Consider the following 18,745-nt stretch of genomic DNA (forward strand, 5'->3'; position numbering starts at 1 on the left):
CTTTCTTTTGACATTATGTTTTTATCATGTTTTGTATGTCAAAATCGGTAACGATAACATAACAAATAGCATACGATAACATTTTTTTTGCACATTAATTTTAATTATTTCCCTTTGTTGCAGACTCATCCAAAATTTCAAGGTCATTATTTAGCTTTACTAATTCAATCTCATAATTATAGCATTAAGAGCAATTAAATAAAAAATGTTGTATATTTTCTATTTCACCAGATATTTCTTTAGACATAAAATACACGGTAATATCAAGTTAAAACTTCTGTTTTATTTTCTCTTTCCACATTCCTATTCTATAATGAGTTTACTCTATTTTAACATACGATTACCATCACTGACAAAAGGTAGTTGGCATTAAGTTTTATTTATTTTTAATAAATGTTATAGTGTACAGAAACGAATTTCTGATTTTATTTGACCAAATAAATTTGGTAGCGCCTCATAGTTGACCGTTGAATACAATACACACGAGACACGGATGAATGCGTTGGTTTCGTTGCTATAATGTTTATCAAACGCATTCGGTTCTGGAATACGACGGCAAGAAATTCAACATTAAACTTCAATTTTTATCAGTTTCTGAAAGAATTAAGCTTTGAAATTTGCAATATACCCTTATTAATAAATTCCAAACAGGTGGCTGCTCTCTGGTGGTAAGATTTATTGCTCTAGTAGGTATCTGGTGGTGTTTAGTAGGCGTACAGTTACACGTCATTAGCATTTCCTGTTCACAACGCCTGTGGACGTCGCCCTCATTATTTGGCAAACATCATTTCCTTTTTCATTATCTATGGTCAATGTTTGCCTTCTCTAATTGGTTCAAATTATTGATTAGATTACGTGGGAAATTCCCAGACAATGTACATTATCTCACTGCATGATTTATTATACTCTTCCTGTTTCATTGAAAAATTAGCAATTTCATTGTACTGTAAGTAATTTGTTTTTTAATCATATTGTTAATTATAATTTATTGTAATTGTTAATTTATGTAAATTAACATTTGTTTAAAACATTGAAAATGCAGTCAGTGTGTTGTATGTCTTATAAAGTGCTGGTAGGGCAATTACTGTAATTACTTTATTCATATACCTCCATGCTTTATTGGATTATATCAATCATTAATAGGGCTGAACATTAACACACATAAAACACGTCCAGCTACAAAAATCACATTCATAATATTTCTCCTCAGACTGAAGCTTATCAAAAAGTTAAAAAATGTTTGTTATTAGATAGAATAACATTGTTACGCACAACCATTTAAATCTTGTTTGGCATAACAAGAGGCCTGTAGGGCAGTTTGTCTAATGTTTTTAAAACAACATTTTTATCGTATTGTATCATTTTCATTTAAATGTTCTTTTGTCAAAGTTAGGTATCCTTGATCTGGTAGACAATAAAATGGTTCTGAATCTAAAAACTTTTCCTTTCCAAATATTATCATTAATTTAATTTACGTGGAAATTGCCTTAAATTGCTCTTTTTTCATGGTTTTCAGTTTCATTATTTTCAAATTTGACAGTTTTAGAAATGACACGCAAAAGAGGGAAGTTGGCTTCTGCAAAGCCAAGTAGAACTGAGCGTAAACTTGTCAATTTATGGAACTGTTTCTTGACGTACTTGTATGAAAATAACCTGCAACAGTCATGGCAAAGAGAACAGCTGAAAGAAGTTTTCAACGAACAGTTCACAAATGATCCGCTGTTCACTTATGGGCCATGTAAGTATATTATCACTTAAATGCTTAAATCATTATGTTTTGTAGAAATTAAATTATAATTTAAAATTTAAAAAAATGTTCCTTGATTCATTTTCTTTTTTGCAATGTTTTTCATTTTTACGAAATTTATATTGATATTCTTTATTTTTGATTTTGTATGTTTTAACTGATTTCAAAGGTTGCAATAAAAGTAATCTTATTTTTTAATAAGGTATAAAAGGTTATTACTAATTATTTAAAGTTTCTTCAACTGACAGGAGAATAAAGTTTTACAGATTTATTTTTGGTTAATAATTTCTTTAGATTATGTCTTTGATGAACTCATTACAAGATTAACACGTGGAAAAGCAAAGAAACTCAAATTTGATTCTCAAGGTAAACTTGTTGAAAACAATGTTCCATACGAGAAGATGACAATACCTATGCTTGAAACGAAACGTGAAGAAGAACGCGAGAAATTGGAACAGACGATGAAAGATTCGTTGTACTGCGTCTTCTGTGACACGTTTTTTAGAGAGAAAGCAAACAAAGTGGGTCACAAAGAAGGACGAAGCCATCGCTTGAGGATGAATCTACACTACTTCAAACAAAACAGGTAAGTTGTTTCAGTCTTGATCTAAGACTATTTGCAATCGCTCATTTAGGTAAGGTTGCTTTTCTGAATTTTCTTTGTGACCACAGTTCAGTATTTTTAGTAAGATTTACATTCATCTCTTTTGCACCCTTATTATATAAAGCTGTCATTCTTGCGAGACTGACTTTTAAAAATATTCTTCGTCAATAGAGACAGTTTGCGCAAGGATAAAGAAGGGATAAGAATAACGTCAGAACACGATACCGAAAATGGTGACATTTTTATGGATACGTACAGCAAACATCCAGTTGTTTTTACAATTACTGTGGAAAATCTCAGGTAAATAAAAAAAGCAGCTAAGTCAGAGTATTACAATCTACGTTAGCACAACCAACTCAATCCGTGGTTCTGGTATTTTCTCAGATAATATTATAATAAACAAGACCCTGAGTTTCTAAGCTTTTTGGGCTTTCCCAGAAAACCCTTTTTGCACCTTTAGTATAATATTTTTTCTAGTTTCACCTTTTAGTATAGCGAACCAATAAAATCTTTTTATTTTTTATAGTGATGATAATATTGTTTTGAAGAAATGTGAGTTTATGACATCGAGATCTCAGTTTGAAATCGTTAGACGTCGAAATGATGAAATCATTACACCAAGTAAGACAATTTTTTCAAACATCTTTATGTCTCCAATAACATTATTCTATTTATTTATATTTATTTATTTTGTATTAATGTGATTTTACTAATTAATTCCTAAAATGACCATTTTCGTGTTCCTTGCAGATGGAAAGATTGCCATAACGGTTCGATGTAATCCACGATACGTCAGCAATTATAGAAACGTGATTGCATTTAATTTTGAACATCCAGATGAAACGGTAAGCCTAAGCTGTTATAATTAAAATCTAGTACATCTATGTTTCATGCTTGCAAGCCGCCAGCATAAAATGAACTGCTGCTAATACTGCTTCTATTCACAAATTGCAACATTTTTTTTTAAAGTTGAAAGTAAAGTATTACTATTATTAAATTATTCTTTTATTTTCAGTCTTTCCACATATTTCGATCTATATGTGTACAGTTGAAATCTATACTGACGGATGAACTTCAGGCGACCTCACCGTACGTTAAAATTAAACAAACAAGACGTAGATTCAATGAACTTGAAACAGTTGATGGATTCAGACTACCTCAGTAAGTGAATGACATGAAATTAAAATGTCTGTTTTAAAGATAACGATTGTCATATAATAATAATAATGTTCAATTTAAATAGCGCAAAATGCAGGGTACCTCTAAGCGCTGAAAAATCACAGAAAATGTAAAAAGCACAATATTCATTGATGTTAAAATTGCAAATTAAAAAGGTGAGATCTGAGAAACGCCTCTCCCCAATCTCTCCAACTTACCTAACAGGCCAAGGTTGAATTCTATTTTTTCTTTCCTAGGATGAGCTCTGATGGTCTCAAGATGTCTGCTCTTGACAATTATTATGTGCCGAATGAACTGAGATCGAAAATGAAAAGTAAAGATTTAGATGATTCCTTGGAGTAAGTTTGTACTTAACTTTTCTATAACATGATTTTGACTTGCATAATTTATTTTTTAGAAGCATATTAAGTTGTATATTGTTTAAAGTTTACTCACTCCTGGGAACAATAAATAATGGACTTTATAGGTTCATGATTAAAGTATATTGATCAAAACATCAAGAAACTCAACAGTTCTTTTCAAAACTATATATATGTGGTGTACCGCAAACTTTATATCAACATTTTAGGTTGTTAAATCAAAAGATAATCAATTAAATGTCACATGTATGACCCTGTCATTAGACAGAATTGGCCCTCTAGAGGTCAATCTGTTTGATGATAGATCGTCATTACTTCTGAAGAAGCTGTCCGATCAGGACAGCAAAACTGTCAAGGTTAGTTTACATACAAATTGTTGGTTTGGAAAAAAAGAATATTTCTAATAAGTCACGATTGATTGATTAATAAATGATGATGTATAATATTATTATACAGTATATAGAATAGGAGGAACACTTTTATACTCGGAAAATTAAACCATTGATTGATAAGTAAGTAAATAATGTCGTATAATAATTTTCCAGAAAAGATTTGAATGAAGACTTGTCCCCTGTGAATTATTCTCAAAAACTGTCCAAATTGTTGCACATTGAAGAGATGCAAATGAAGATAGACATTCAAATGTACAGAATGGAAGAAGCCAAGTTGACTTCCGATGCTAACAAACATTACCTTAGACTTAAGGTTAGTAACTAAGCTAAGATGACTTACGATGCTAACAAACGTTACCTTAGACTTAAGGTTAGTAACTAAGCTAAGATGACTTCCGATGCTAACAAACGTTACCTTAGACTTAAGGTTAGTAACTAAGCTAAGATGACTTCCGATGCTAACAAACGTTACCTTAGACTTAAGGTTAGTAACTAAGCTAAGATGACTTCCGATGCTAACAAACGTTACCTTAGACTTAAGGTTAGTAACTAAGCTAAGATGAATTACGATACTAACAAACGTTACCTTAGACTTAAGGTTAGTAACTAAGCTAAGATGACTTACGATACTAAAAAACGTTACCTTAGACTTAAGGTTAGTAATTAAGCTAAGATGACTTCCGATGCTAACAAACGTTACCTTAGACTTAAGGTTAGTAACTAAGCTAAGATGACTTCCGATGCTAACAAACGTTACCTTAGACTTAAGGTTAGTAACTAAGCTAAGATGACTTACGATATTAACAAACGTTACCTTAGACTTAAGGTTAGTAACTAAGCTAAGATGACTTACGATACTAACAAACGTTACCTTAGACTTAAGGTTAGTAACTGCACCGGTGCTGGTTTAAGTACAAGAACTTATAATTATAGTATTTCTTTATGTAATGATAAACAATGAAAATATTTATCCCAAATTTATATTTATTTTGCACTAGGACACAACGCAAGGACAAATGACCTATCGTTGTAAATGGTCATTGGTCAATTACTTATACATCCTTGCATTGTATTTTCATGAGAACCAACCTTCAAAATATTTATTAAAAATAGATAAAAATAATACTACTATTGTTCTGAAAATTAATAACTGTAAACAATGACCTTTTTTTGTCTTAAACTTTTGTGAAAAACTTGTTATTACTAAATTATTTTCTTAAGGTACCTGGGTTGGCTGAGAATCGCCCTTCAGTACTAAAAGGAGATCACTTATTTGCGATTTCTAAAGACAATCCAACCAAGCGTTACACAGGTTATGTACACCGAATAGAAATGGAAGAACTTGTGTTGGGATTTGATGCAACGTAAGTTTTAACTTTGTTTTAAATTATTAATGTTGACACTGTTATATAATAAATACTTTATTTCAACACGGAAAAGCTTGTTTACCATAAAGGTGTTCTTCTACAAGGCCGTGATCAACTTATAGTAAAACAAACAGGCAAAGGGGTGTAATGTCTCCTCTATTATATCAAGTATCAAGTATAATCTTTATTCGTTCCCACAAGGAGAAAATTTACATTGCTCGTCTTCAAATACATCATAATTACAATATATAAAATAACATGACAATACAACAATACCAATATTAAAAACTCACAACAAGAACATATTATTACATATTATTTCATGGTGCTCATCTGGATGAATGTCGCTGATGTCTCCTGATACCTGTGGGCAGAAAGGAGAAAAGATATCGGTTTGTGTCAGCAGCCGCGGATCGCAATCTTCCACTACGAGCACTCCTGAGACTGCCTAAATCGGAATTCACAGGATGACTTTCATCCCTCAACACCATCCCAAAAAGCCTGTCCAGGTTCTCGCAATAAACTGAATCCACCGACTGCTGACACAAACCAGACATCCTCTCAACCCTTCTTACCACACAATCAATTCTACCCTTATCTCCCTCTGTAACATTTCCACCCCACCCTGCAATACAATATTTCCAAACCCCAACAATAATAGACTGATAGAATGTAATCAAAATATTATTATTTACACTGAACTTGTTTAGTTGTCTTAAACAGTACATTCTAGTATTTACTTTCTTCATAACGAGATCCAAGTGGTTACTCCACGTCAATTTATTGTTAAATACAACCCCCAAATATTTATATGTTTCCACCCTCTGAATTTGTCTACCCATTATGTCAACTAGATCACATTTATTCGTTTTCTTTCTAAAATCTATAATCATTTCCTTTGTTTTTTCAACATTCAATTCTAAAAAGTTATCATTACTATATTTTACAAAATTATTAATCTCATTTAAATATGAAGTGCAATCGTCCTTCTGAATCAAGCCAATCATCGCCGTATCGTCAGCAAATCGTACAACTGGGCAAGAATCATATTTAGATCTATAATCACTTGTATACAAGGTAAACAAAAAAGGGGCTAATACAGTGCCTTGTGGCGCACCTGTATTGGAAACACTAACATCAGAACATACTGTTGGGCTAAGCTTCACATACTGCTTTCTGTTTGTTAGAAAATTCAGAATAAAAAGAATCAAATTAAGGGGAATGGCCATCTTACACAGCTTATCTACTAGTAAATGGGGTTGAATGGTGTTAAACGCAGAGGAGAAGTCGTAATACATAACACAGGCTGAATTTCCAACCTTTGTTTTATCTAAATGACGATACAGCCTTTCAAGTTTAACGACAATCGCATCTTCTGTGCTCCGAGCACTTCTGTATGCAAATTGCATGGGATCAGTATGCGTAGTGACTATTGGTTTTAAGCATTTTAAAACAATTTTCTCACATATTTTACCTACAACTGATGTTAAGGCAACTGGCCTGAGATCATTCATATACTTAATAACACGGCCTTTTGGAATAGGAACAATAGATGATTGTTTCCATGTTTCTGGAAGTGAACTAGTTGTGAAACACAAATTAAAAATAATTGAGAAAATATACGATAACTGCATTGCACATGATTTTAAAATATTTGGTTTAAGTTTATCGGGCCCGGGAGCTTTCTTAGCATTCAAATTTCTAAAATACTTATATACTTCACCCTCATTTGTATCAATTTTTATGTCATTTATATTTGATTCAAGCTGACACTTCCGTTCCTTAATTTCTTTTGAAAAATCATATTTGTTAAAACGATTGAAAAATATATTTAATTCATTTGCATATTCTTTGTCAATTTTTGGTAGCGATACAGATTTTTGTTTATTATTTATATGTCCACTCATTAACCTCATTCCTTGCCACACCTCTTTCATGTTATTTTCCGTGAACTTCTTTTCAACTTTATTTTTAAACTTGTATTTTTCTTTACGTATTGCACATTTTAATTCTTTTTGGACCTCTTTTAATTTCGCTTTATTACCTTCAGCAAATGCTTTCTGTTTCCGGTTAATAATAATTTTCACATCTTTGGTTATCCATGGTTTATTATTCGCAAACACTTTAACCTTTTTAGTTGGGATAAGCATATCACTACAAAAGTTTATATATTCAGACACTGTGTCCGTAAGTTCATTCAGATCATTAGCGTTATTAATAAACATCTCCCAGTCCGTATCATCAATTGCATCTTGTAGGCGTTCCGTTGCTTCCGCTGTCCATTTCTTTACTTTAATAGTCCTTGGCTTCTCTCGTTTAACTAATGGAATGTATTTCGGGTTTAGTACGATTAAAAAATGATCTCCCAAGCACGGCCACTGGGTTGAAACATATGCGTTTTTCACGTTTGTGTAGCAAAGGTCTAATATACTTGTTTCGCGCGTAGGACATGTAACGTGTTGGTAGTAGTACTCGCTTGTCTTCTTCAATGATCCGCGATTAAAATCTCCGTTTATGACAACGAATGCATCGGGCGAGGTAGCTTCTATGTCGTACAGTACTTCTGCAATCTCTGTCGATGCATTATTAACCAGATTTGTTTTGGGAATATATACAGTAACAATGACAACGTGTGAAAATTCCCTGGGTATATAATAGGGGCGTACGCTTACAACAAGAATTTCACAATTTGGTGAGCATCTGTGCTTCTTCACGACTGCGTTATTTTGATGACAATATCTTTCGTTGACGTAAATACAGATACCACCACCCCTTTTCTTTCCTGATTCACATGTTCTGTCTCCCCTAAGTAATTTAAAACCATTTATTTCGATATGAGAATCATCATGCCTATCCTATTATATACAATATATATGTTGATACTCTCAGTACGTCTCTTGGTAAAAGTAGATATGGATGTTATTTTAACAATGTATGTTTTAATCATTTATGCTATGCTGATGATTTGGTTGTGTTAGCTCCCTCTGCCTCAGGCCTTCAAAAACTGGTTAACACGTGTGTTGGTTTTGCATCTGAGCATGATATTATTTATAATAATAAAAAGTCTTAACTGTATGCTGTTTTGTCCAACTATTCGTAAAATCTATGGGGTTGACTGTATTGGGTGATAAGGCGCTGGAGTATGTTGATCATTTTACGTACTTATTTTAACTTCGAATCTAAGAGATGAAGCAGATATAAAACGCCAATATACATGTAGATCTCTATGTATTAGAGGTAATGTTTTATGTAGGAAATTTTCATACTGCTCCAAATCAATCAAAGGTTTTTTGTTCAGATTATATTGTATTAACATGTACTGTTCTCCTTTATGGTCTAATCATTTTTAAAAAGATATCAACCGACTTAAAGTTTGTTATAATGATGCTTTCCGGAGGTTGTTGGGACAACCCAGATTTGTTAGTGCGAGGAATTTGTTTGTGGAAAACAATATTCCATCATTTTATGAATATTTGAGGATTTCGACTTACCGATTTCTTACAAGAATAATGAAAAGCGAAAACAGAATGTTAATTTCTATATATAAATATTTGTTGATGGATTCAAACATGTACTACAAATGGAGAGAGGCATTATATACCAATAGATAAAAGTTTTTGTCCTCTCTCCTTCATCTTTTTTTTGTAATGTATAATACCATATGGACAATTGTCTGAAATAAAAGTTGAATTGAATTACAAATATAAAAAAAATAACAAATGAGAGAACAAAATATATAAGCCGAAACCTTACATTTATGCTAGGAGTACAAAATAAATTACCCCAATAATTTTTAAGTATTTGTGATAGTTTATTACCATTAGTTAGGGTCTAATGTAAAGCACCTAGAGGGGTCAGTGATCCATTAGGCACTATATAAATATTGTTTGTTATTGTTATTATTATCTTTAACTAACAAAGTTTTAAGATTTCTACATAATCATCAATCACTTAAGAAATTTGAATTTGACAAAATATTTTATTTTTGTTTTATTAGGTTTGTGAGTTCTTTCATTAAACACATGAAAGTTACAATAGAGTTTACATTCAATCGTCTACCTTTAAAGTTGCAACATCTAGCTGTCACTAAGGCCATTCCAAACCAGCTTACAACCGCACTCTTTCCCAGTGAAGAAACTAGTTCAAAGAGAGGAAAGCTTTATGAATCAAAAAAACGCATGTAAGTAAAATAGAATAGAATCAGTATTATTTATGCAACTCTCCCAACATCAGACTTCCAAAAAAAGTTATTTCGGAACGAAACTTTTAACTGCAACACAAACGTTTATTTGATTGACGTCTGCTGACCTTGAGCCAACTACACTGCAGCAATGTTTAAATTGATTGCCAGTGCCCATTGCATTTTTTAGGCCACTCACATTTAAACGACTTTAAATATATTTTGAAATAAAATGGTTATTTGGTGCTATACAGTAGAAACAAACCATAACAATAAAAGACTTCTTGAATACCAGAAATATTTTCATAAAATAATAACATTCTGTTTTGAAGGCTCCTGTTTGATCGAAGTCTAGAAACTAATCCAGAACAATGTGCAGCTGTTAGGCACATCACAGAAGGGGTGTCAAGACCAGCCCCTTACCTTGTGTTTGGACCCCCTGGTACTGGCAAGACTGTTACCATTGTGGAAGCTATTAGACAGGTTAGTAGATTACCACACATATTTGTACATTTGGAACAATACTTGCCTTATTTGCTTTAAAGATGTATTGTCCCCCTGAAAAATACTTTTTGCAATTTTTTTTGTTGAATATGCCATTTTAATGTCACATAATATTTATCCACTTTGAACAAAAATTGGATATAAACAAAATTTATTTATCTGAGAAAAGAAATTGTCAAATTGGCTGCCAGCCAATGGATTTTTGGTTGAATTTAACTTTTTATTATGTTATTTTATAAGTGAAAACATTATTTTTTTTTTCATTTTTTTTTTCTACGGAAGTGATTAACTTTATTAAAACTATGAGTATGAAATAACTTATTCAAAGTCTGATTTATTTGATCTTCATATTTGATGTTTTTTGGGGGACAAAACATCTTTTAAACAAGCTACTAAACTTTTTTTTTTATAGGTGTATAGTAAATTAGAAAATAGCGTTATCTTGGCGTGTGCTCCGTCTAACAGCGCTGCAGATCTGATAGCAGCAAGGATATTGAAACATGGTACTGTTGCTAAGTCTACAATGTTCCGCATGAATGCCCGCAGTCGTCACATGGGCACCGTTGATACAGTTCTTTTGGTTTGTTTATAGTATAATGTATATTTGTTTTTGTGTGAATTAGGAACACATTGTTTTTATTTTAGACTAACTATTTGAGATAGGTAGCTTTACTCTCATTCACATGAGGTGATCTCTCAGTACTCTCTTTGAAATAAGATAAGGATTGCCCCTTTCCATGCTAACCCTAGTAGACATGTTATAGACAATATTCATTTCTTTTACATAAGTGAACATGTATAGAATTTTTTGAGAATAAATAATATTATAAATGCACTAATATAAAAATATATATATTTTTATATAACTTTTTTGACAATAAAGAAGGAGATATTTGTACTTAATACACTTTTAAGTGATCATTTTGATTATGATGTCATAATCATGAAATATTTTGATATTGTTTCTACAGGATTCTGGATGCTGCAACTATAAAGATGGTGAAAATTATTTTCCTGCCAAAGAAATAATACAAAATTATAGAGTAGTAGTGACTACACTCTGCACAGCAGGAAGGTTAGTCCACCTTTCAATAATAATGGTACAGTATTTAAGTTTTATGAGAAAAGAGTTTTTTTTTCACTCTAAATTTAAACTTCTTGTTGTTTTTTCTAGACTTGCACAGGCTGGTTTTTCAAGAGATCACTTCACTCACATTTTCATTGATGAGGCAGGCCATGCTCAGGAACCTGAGGCCATCATACCTATTTTCAACTTGCTGAACCCAGACAATCCTCATGGAGGGCAACTTGTACTGGCTGGAGACCCAAAACAACTTGGTCCTGTGCTTCGCTCTTCCTACGCCATCAAGTACGGCCTGGGTATGAAATTTCTTTTTTTTCTTGCACAAGAAAACATTAACAAATGTAACTGCAGTATACATGCTTGCATTGCTAATGTTTCTCATCCTGGTCCTGCTAGGAAGATCAGCCCACACTACAACAAAGTTTTTTACATTTGTTTTTTATTTTGTGTTTTCTATTGAGCACGGCCTTACTGAAAAACAACTTTCAGTTGAGTTAAATATCCATGAATGAATAAAGCTTATTATTATTATTATTATTAAGTATTGAACACTTTTTTGTATATGATTTCAGCTACGTCTTTATTGGAGAGGTTAATGAATTCAAATCCATTGTACACCCGTAAGGAAGAAGGTGAACACTACAATCCAAAGGTTTTGACAAAGTTACTGAAAAACTATCGATCGCATCCCAGTATTTTGGAGTTGCCGAATGAGCTGTTTTATGACAATGAGCTTCAAGCCAATGCTGATAAATTCATGAGAGAAACAATGTGTACCTGGGAAGAACTACCAAAGAAGGTAAGATGCATGTGGGTTTTCTATACCAAATGGTGTGAATGTCTTATCTTCCCCTTGCTCATTGAACTTAATAATAATAATAACACCCATTTTGAATTTACCTAATTTTGAGAGCTGAATACTTGGATGATTAGTGTTCTTGTCAATATGAAATCAATATATAAAACCTAACCTGATTCTAGGTTTCATTTATATATATTTATTCAGTGATAACAATAATAACTGGGGCCTGCACTAAAAGCAAAAGTTTGTCTAGACAATACATACATGAAAAGAAATATAAAACAATAACATAAGTAAAAAAGAAAGAGATAAAATATAGAGCATAACAAATGTTTAAATGGCTAATAGGTAGCGTTTTATAGATTTTTGGATCAAACTTATGCCTGAAACTTTGTTTAAATATCATAGATTTAACCCTTTTTTAATTGATGATAATGTAATATGTTGTATTCTGATATAAATATGTATCTCTCGCAGAATTTCCCAATGATTTTCCATGGTGTGGACGGCAATGACGAGCGGGAAGGGAATAGTCCGTCATTTTTCAACAAAAGTGAAGCTGCTACTGTTCTGGATTACGTGGACAATCTAATGAAAGGAAAGCATTCTGGGAAGAAGATACAACAGGCTGACATTGGCATTATATCCCCATACCGCAAACAGGTAAGATTGGCCTACCAATCCAAGGGTCCTGGGTTCAAGTCCTGTCATGTCAGAATTTGTCCTAATGACAAATTACAACTCCACTCCCAAAGACTTGTAATAAGACTTTTTTATGTAGAGCATCTTGTGTATATGTTTGTCTTGTGAACAGGATTGCCACCTTTAAGAAGGATAGTGAATGAATTCACTTATGTAATTTGCCTAAATATTTACAAAACAAAGTACAGTATAGTTTTTCATGAGTCCAATTTTGATAGACTCATGTGTAAATTTTTGTATGGCTCTTCTCTACTCTTAAGCCTTGTCTACAACTTTAACTTTATGTGACAAAAAATGTGATATGCCCATATATGGACATGATGCCATATCACTACTATATCTGGGCATATCACTACCATATTTGGGCACATCACACTTTTTGTCAAACTAGTTTGGTAGTGTAGACAGAGAGCTTAAGCTTCATCAAACAAAAAAGTAAATAATTAATAAGTTTTGTTTTACTAACTGTGTTTTGGTTCAGGTTCAAAAGATACAAAAGGCCCTTAAGAGTCGTAATTATAAAGACATCAAAGTAGGCTCCGTGGAGGAATTTCAAGGTCAGGAAAGACTCGTCATCATCGTTTCAACAGTTCGTAGCAACAAAGAAGACTACTTGAAAATTGACAGAGATTTCAAACTGGGCTTCTTAGACAACCCTAAGGTATTTTTAGTTTAAATTTCACAAATTTTAATTCAATTTTTTTTTTCTGTGCCCTCCTATTTATGATGTATCTTTTTTCAATCTGTATACATTTTCAATATTTATTAATTTAATTTTTTTTTTATTAAAAAAAATATGTAATTAAGTAAAGTTTATATTTACTAGTCAACGCAAGAAGGTGTCATTATTTGTACATTAATTTAAATATAACATATATTTTTAAAACAGAGATTTAACGTTGCGATTACTCGTGCAAAAGCATTGCTGATTGTTGTTGGAAACCCAGTAGTGCTGAGCAAAGATAGCAATTGGAAAAGGTTAGTGTATGACTTAATTTGAACAATGTTTCTGTTCAATTTATTGATTAATTAATTCATCAAACAACAGTCTAATCAAATCAAATCTTTATTCGTGTTGTGTCCGTTGGATATTGTGTTCTGCCAACAGAGCAAACAGAATTTCTATGGTTTTTTCTTAAATAAATGATACTTGACTTGACTTACTCTGATTGATTAATTGATGTGGTTTTTTTTTATCAGATTGATTAAATTCTGTAAAGACAATGGCGGTACCAGAGGTGAACTGTTTCACATTGATGATGATGAAGAAACTTTATTGAGGCAATTTGACAGATTGCGTCTCACGGCTAAAGGTTAGAGTCTATAGGTCTTAAGCTCTGTCTACACTATCAAACTAATTTGACAAAAAAAGTGTGATGTGCCCAAATATGGTAGTGATATGCTTAAATATCATCATGTCCATATATGGGCATTTTTATAGTGTAGACAGAGCTTTATATGTATTCCTTAAGTAGGGTGGGCTATAGAGCTGTGCAAAGGTGTCATTTTATTTTCTATTTTCCTGATTTACGTTACTTGCACCCAGTAAAGCGTGGTTCCCACTAGAGATGCAACGCAAGGACGTATGCGCATTGCAAGCGAGTTGACCAATGACAAGACACTGTTGAAATAATCCATCCCTTGTGATTGGTCAAATCGCTAGTGGGAACCAAGCTTTACTGTGTGTACTCATTTGTTTCTTTAATTACAATGTTATGATTTGTAATAAAGACGAAAATAGGTATATAGTTAACTAGGTTATATTAATTATTTGCGTCAAATCAATTACCGCGTTTTAATTGACATATATCTTTTATTTGTGGAAAACAATTATTAAATAATTATTTGTTTTCATTCATTTCACAGCTCTTGAAGCAGAGGCAGAAATGGAAATCAGTCACATTGCTCAGCAGAATGAGCCTGAATGGAGATCCGAAATTTAAAGTGTTGAAAATCAGTATTGCATGTGGTTTATGGTATCTACTGTAAAGCAACACAATTACATATTATAGCATTATTGCACGGTTATGGTGTTGACTCGGAATATGACAATCATATAGTGGTGTGGCTAGATCTTTTTTCAATTTATTTTAAGGGTGTTTGGCGCAGTGTGTTGGGCGTTGGACTACTGATCGTGAGATCGCGGTTCGATTCCATCTCTGCCGCATTGCTTGTATCCTTAGGCAAGATACTTTACTTACGTTTGCCTCTCTCCACCCAAGTGTATATTTATAGAAAATGTTCTATAAATGCCGGGATAGTGTCGTACCATTAGAGACATGATAGAGACATGATAGAGACATGATAGAGACATGATAGAGACATGATAGAGACATGATAGAGACATGATAGAGACATGATAGAGACATGATAGAGACATGATAGAGACATGATAGAGACATGATAGAGACATGATAGAGACATGATAGAGACATGATAGAGACATGATAGAGACATGATAGAGACATGATAGAGACATGATAGTGACATGATAGTGACATGATAGAGACATGATAGAGACATGATAGAGACATGATAGAGACATGATAGTGAACCATGTCATGCAATTAATACAATACTAAGTACAAAACACCAAGGTAGATTGTTAAAAACTTGCTTTATTTTTAACCAATTAATTAATTTTTTTAATTGAAAATGTTTAATTGATTGAATATTTTAAAATAAATTTAAAAACCTCATATATTACATTTTAATGTCTAGTTTATACTACTATATTTAAACTGGAAATTCAATTTATAGAATTTTAAAATAATAATTTTTGAAATAAAACTATTTTAATATTCAGTGTTTAAGATAATTAAATATTTGACTGAATTGTGAATGATATTTTAAAAACATTTTTGGATTTATGAATAAGAATGTTTATATTTTTGTCTCGGAATAAATAGTTATAATATTGGTGATAGTCAGTTGTTTTAAACTTCAATCTGCCTTACTATAAAGTTGATCAAGTAAAATATATAAGTTAATTACAAGAAGTTCCAGAATATTTTCAATAGCTTATATGTGTACCAGACTTCCTTATATGTATACCAGACTTCCTTATATAGATACTAGTCATCATCATTGTCATTTATAGCATTGTCATCATGGTCATCATCATCGTCGTCATCATCATCTCCATCATCGTCATCATATCCATCATCGTCTTCATCATCTTCATAACCGTCATCATCTCTATCATCATCATCTCCATCATCGTCATCATCTCCATCATCATCATCATCTCCATCGTCATCATCTCCATCATCATCATCTCCATCATCGTCATCATCATCATCATCTCCGTCATCGTCATCATCTCCATCATCATCTCCATCATCATCATCATCTCCATCATCATCGTCACCATCTCCATCATCGCCATTGAAATCACTGCATGTCGTAGGCTTAACGGTTTTAAATTGAATATACAAGTCGCATAACATAACAAAAGAATGAAATCTAAAGAAGATCAAGACAGGAAAAATAATTGTGCTTAAAATAGCCCAATTAGAAGTGCCAAAAAACATGTAGTTCGTTGGCGAATCTTCATCCGGATGTTCGGTGCCGGCAAAGCTGTTGTTTATCCACTGCGCAACATTACAAATAGCCAGGTAAAGGATGGTTTCTCTTAAGTGGTACGATTTGATGTCGGGAATTCGGCGATGCGCTGCGATAATAAATGTTACCTGGAACCAAACGCACAAAGTATCAAAGAAGGCTGTGTTTATATTTACTATACAGACTGGTATGCTAATGACAACTTGTTCAATACTCTTTGTAACATTGATTGCGCCTTTGGTATCATTGTGCCAGAGAGAAACGTTATTGAGCAGTGTTAGTTCTTGTTCGTGTGTCAATATCCAAAGGTCTCCAACAGACGATATGAAGACACACGAAGTATAAAACATTGCGCCAATTGTGGATAGCATTAATAAAATCTCGTCTGCAGTGAGAGATTTGATTTCTTTATACTGATGAGTTAGAGTTAGTTTGAATCCAATGAGACAAACAATTATTATTTGAATTGTGAGAGCAAACTCGGTAGCACTGTGAAGTATTTTCCTTACAGGAATCTGGTCATCAAAAAGAAGAGCTGACGTGGCCAGATAGAAAACGGATGCAATAATCGCAATAACAATAGACGACGGACGGTTTTTCATTCTGTGACGAGATGATTGTGCCTGTGTTACACTGATGTGAACACCATCACCATCTCTGTTTCCCGAGGAAGACATATCAATAGCGACTTGGTTTGTTGCTACGCTCCCATAGCCATTACGCTGACTCATATACCCAGCTAACGGCTGACTACTTAGAGTTCCCCATAAGATGAAAAGACTTCCAGCTGCCAAAAGAGAATACTCAGCAACTATAGGAATGAAAACACTCTTTGAGTTTTCTACGAAAATATCTATATTAGTTTCCGACAGGTTACACAATTGTTTAATTTGTTCATCGTAATTAGCTGGTTCTTTACTTTCCAGTGATACTTCTTTCTGTTTTGGCGATATTCGTTCTATCGACTCAGAAATGGTTACCTTGAACCAGCAAGCCACATTAGCCGCGATAATCACTATAAGACTATAGCGAAAGAAGCATGTACTTATAAACCGTGATGCTTTAAACACGCGAAAGAATACCATCTGTACACTTATGAATACAATACATTCGAAATAAAAAATCACTGATGTTACACTTCTCAGAAGGAGAATGTCACTAAACGAGTACCTTATACATTCCAGTATTTCAATAAAGTTCATTAATGAGAAAACTATTACTCCCACTCCAAGAAGATATAACCCATATAAAGCAAATTCCTGCTGCTGTTGAAATGTCTCCTGATTCCTGATAAAACAAAGTTTCCCATCATCTTCCCACTGGAATCGACGATAGATGTAGTAAAGCATAAACAAGATTGCTAAAGCCAGCACACTGATAATCACCATGTTAGAAAGTTCATCGTGGATAGGTTTACTCTCCACAAAAGTAGAGATATTTATACTTATGTACAAACAAGTTAGAATGTTGAGTAGCAATAGTGAGGAATATCTCCCATCTCCGTGGGTACTTTGGTTGGCCGAACGCTGTCCAAAAGTAAACGGCATTAACAGAATATTGAGAAGGGCCATCTTCAAGTCCGTTCAGAAGTAAAGTTGATATGTTTTGCGGAGGAAAATTTACCTTTAAATATTATAATTAAGACGATTCCGCAATTGGAAATACCCGAGTAGTTTATTTTCATCTCTTCCGCTACATTTTTAGAAGTCCTATTAACCAATCAGATTCAATAGATTGTTGCTGACACTACGTACCTACCTCCTAATTGTAACATGTACTTTTTTTCGGTCCAGACCTCTTACATAATTATATTTCACATAATTATTTCAGCTTTCTGTCACGTTTCGCTTTTTTTTAATGGTTTTTTTATTTACTATAACTTTGAGTATCCTAAATTCAAGATAATAATGAAAAAAAAAGAGAGTAGTATGTTAATATGTATTTATAATAATCATGATGAACGAATGGTGGTGTTGTTAGGTGGTGGTGGTGGTGATGGTGTGAGGTTGTGGTATTCAAGCAATAGAAGACTTACTTTTAGTGTCGGAAAATTCGGAATAATTGTGGGAGAACCCCGGAACCAGTCATTCACCATGCAGGAGTTCAAATCGATTTAGGCCTATATAAACAACAACATGGAACAATTAGATCATTTACCATACCTCCGTTTTCTGTTTCGCTATAATACGCCAATGAACAGGCGTCTCTTTCCTGTGGATATACTGAAAATAAAACTGGGTAATTCCATGGAATTCAATTCA

The 18,745-nt window shown here is 33.0% G+C and overlaps 1 protein-coding gene across 1 annotated transcript in view; it reads left to right on the top strand.

The window, feature by feature from the left end:
• LOC140058657 (putative helicase MOV-10) overlaps positions 1-15,848 on the top strand; it is a 51,169-nt gene extending 35,321 nt beyond the window's left edge. The window contains exons 2-21 of the mRNA XM_072104348.1: positions 1,541-1,738; positions 2,042-2,333; positions 2,523-2,651; positions 2,878-2,972; positions 3,102-3,196; positions 3,367-3,512; positions 3,767-3,868; positions 4,435-4,594; positions 5,503-5,645; positions 9,646-9,828; positions 10,161-10,311; positions 10,745-10,912; positions 11,304-11,407; positions 11,507-11,712; positions 11,989-12,215; positions 12,696-12,881; positions 13,402-13,581; positions 13,810-13,898; positions 14,121-14,233; positions 14,787-15,848. Of these exons, the coding sequence (XP_071960449.1) occupies positions 1,549-1,738; positions 2,042-2,333; positions 2,523-2,651; positions 2,878-2,972; positions 3,102-3,196; positions 3,367-3,512; positions 3,767-3,868; positions 4,435-4,594; positions 5,503-5,645; positions 9,646-9,828; positions 10,161-10,311; positions 10,745-10,912; positions 11,304-11,407; positions 11,507-11,712; positions 11,989-12,215; positions 12,696-12,881; positions 13,402-13,581; positions 13,810-13,898; positions 14,121-14,233; positions 14,787-14,863 (3,036 nt within the window). The 5' untranslated portion in view covers positions 1,541-1,548 and the 3' untranslated portion in view covers positions 14,864-15,848. The remainder of the gene's footprint in view (positions 1-1,540; positions 1,739-2,041; positions 2,334-2,522; positions 2,652-2,877; positions 2,973-3,101; positions 3,197-3,366; positions 3,513-3,766; positions 3,869-4,434; positions 4,595-5,502; positions 5,646-9,645; positions 9,829-10,160; positions 10,312-10,744; positions 10,913-11,303; positions 11,408-11,506; positions 11,713-11,988; positions 12,216-12,695; positions 12,882-13,401; positions 13,582-13,809; positions 13,899-14,120; positions 14,234-14,786) is intronic.
• The last annotated feature ends 2,897 nt before the right edge of the window (positions 15,849-18,745 follow it).

Source organism: Antedon mediterranea, chromosome 9 (genome assembly GCF_964355755.1).
Source record: "Antedon mediterranea chromosome 9, ecAntMedi1.1, whole genome shotgun sequence".
NCBI classification, from domain to species: domain Eukaryota; kingdom Metazoa; phylum Echinodermata; class Crinoidea; order Comatulida; family Antedonidae; genus Antedon; species Antedon mediterranea.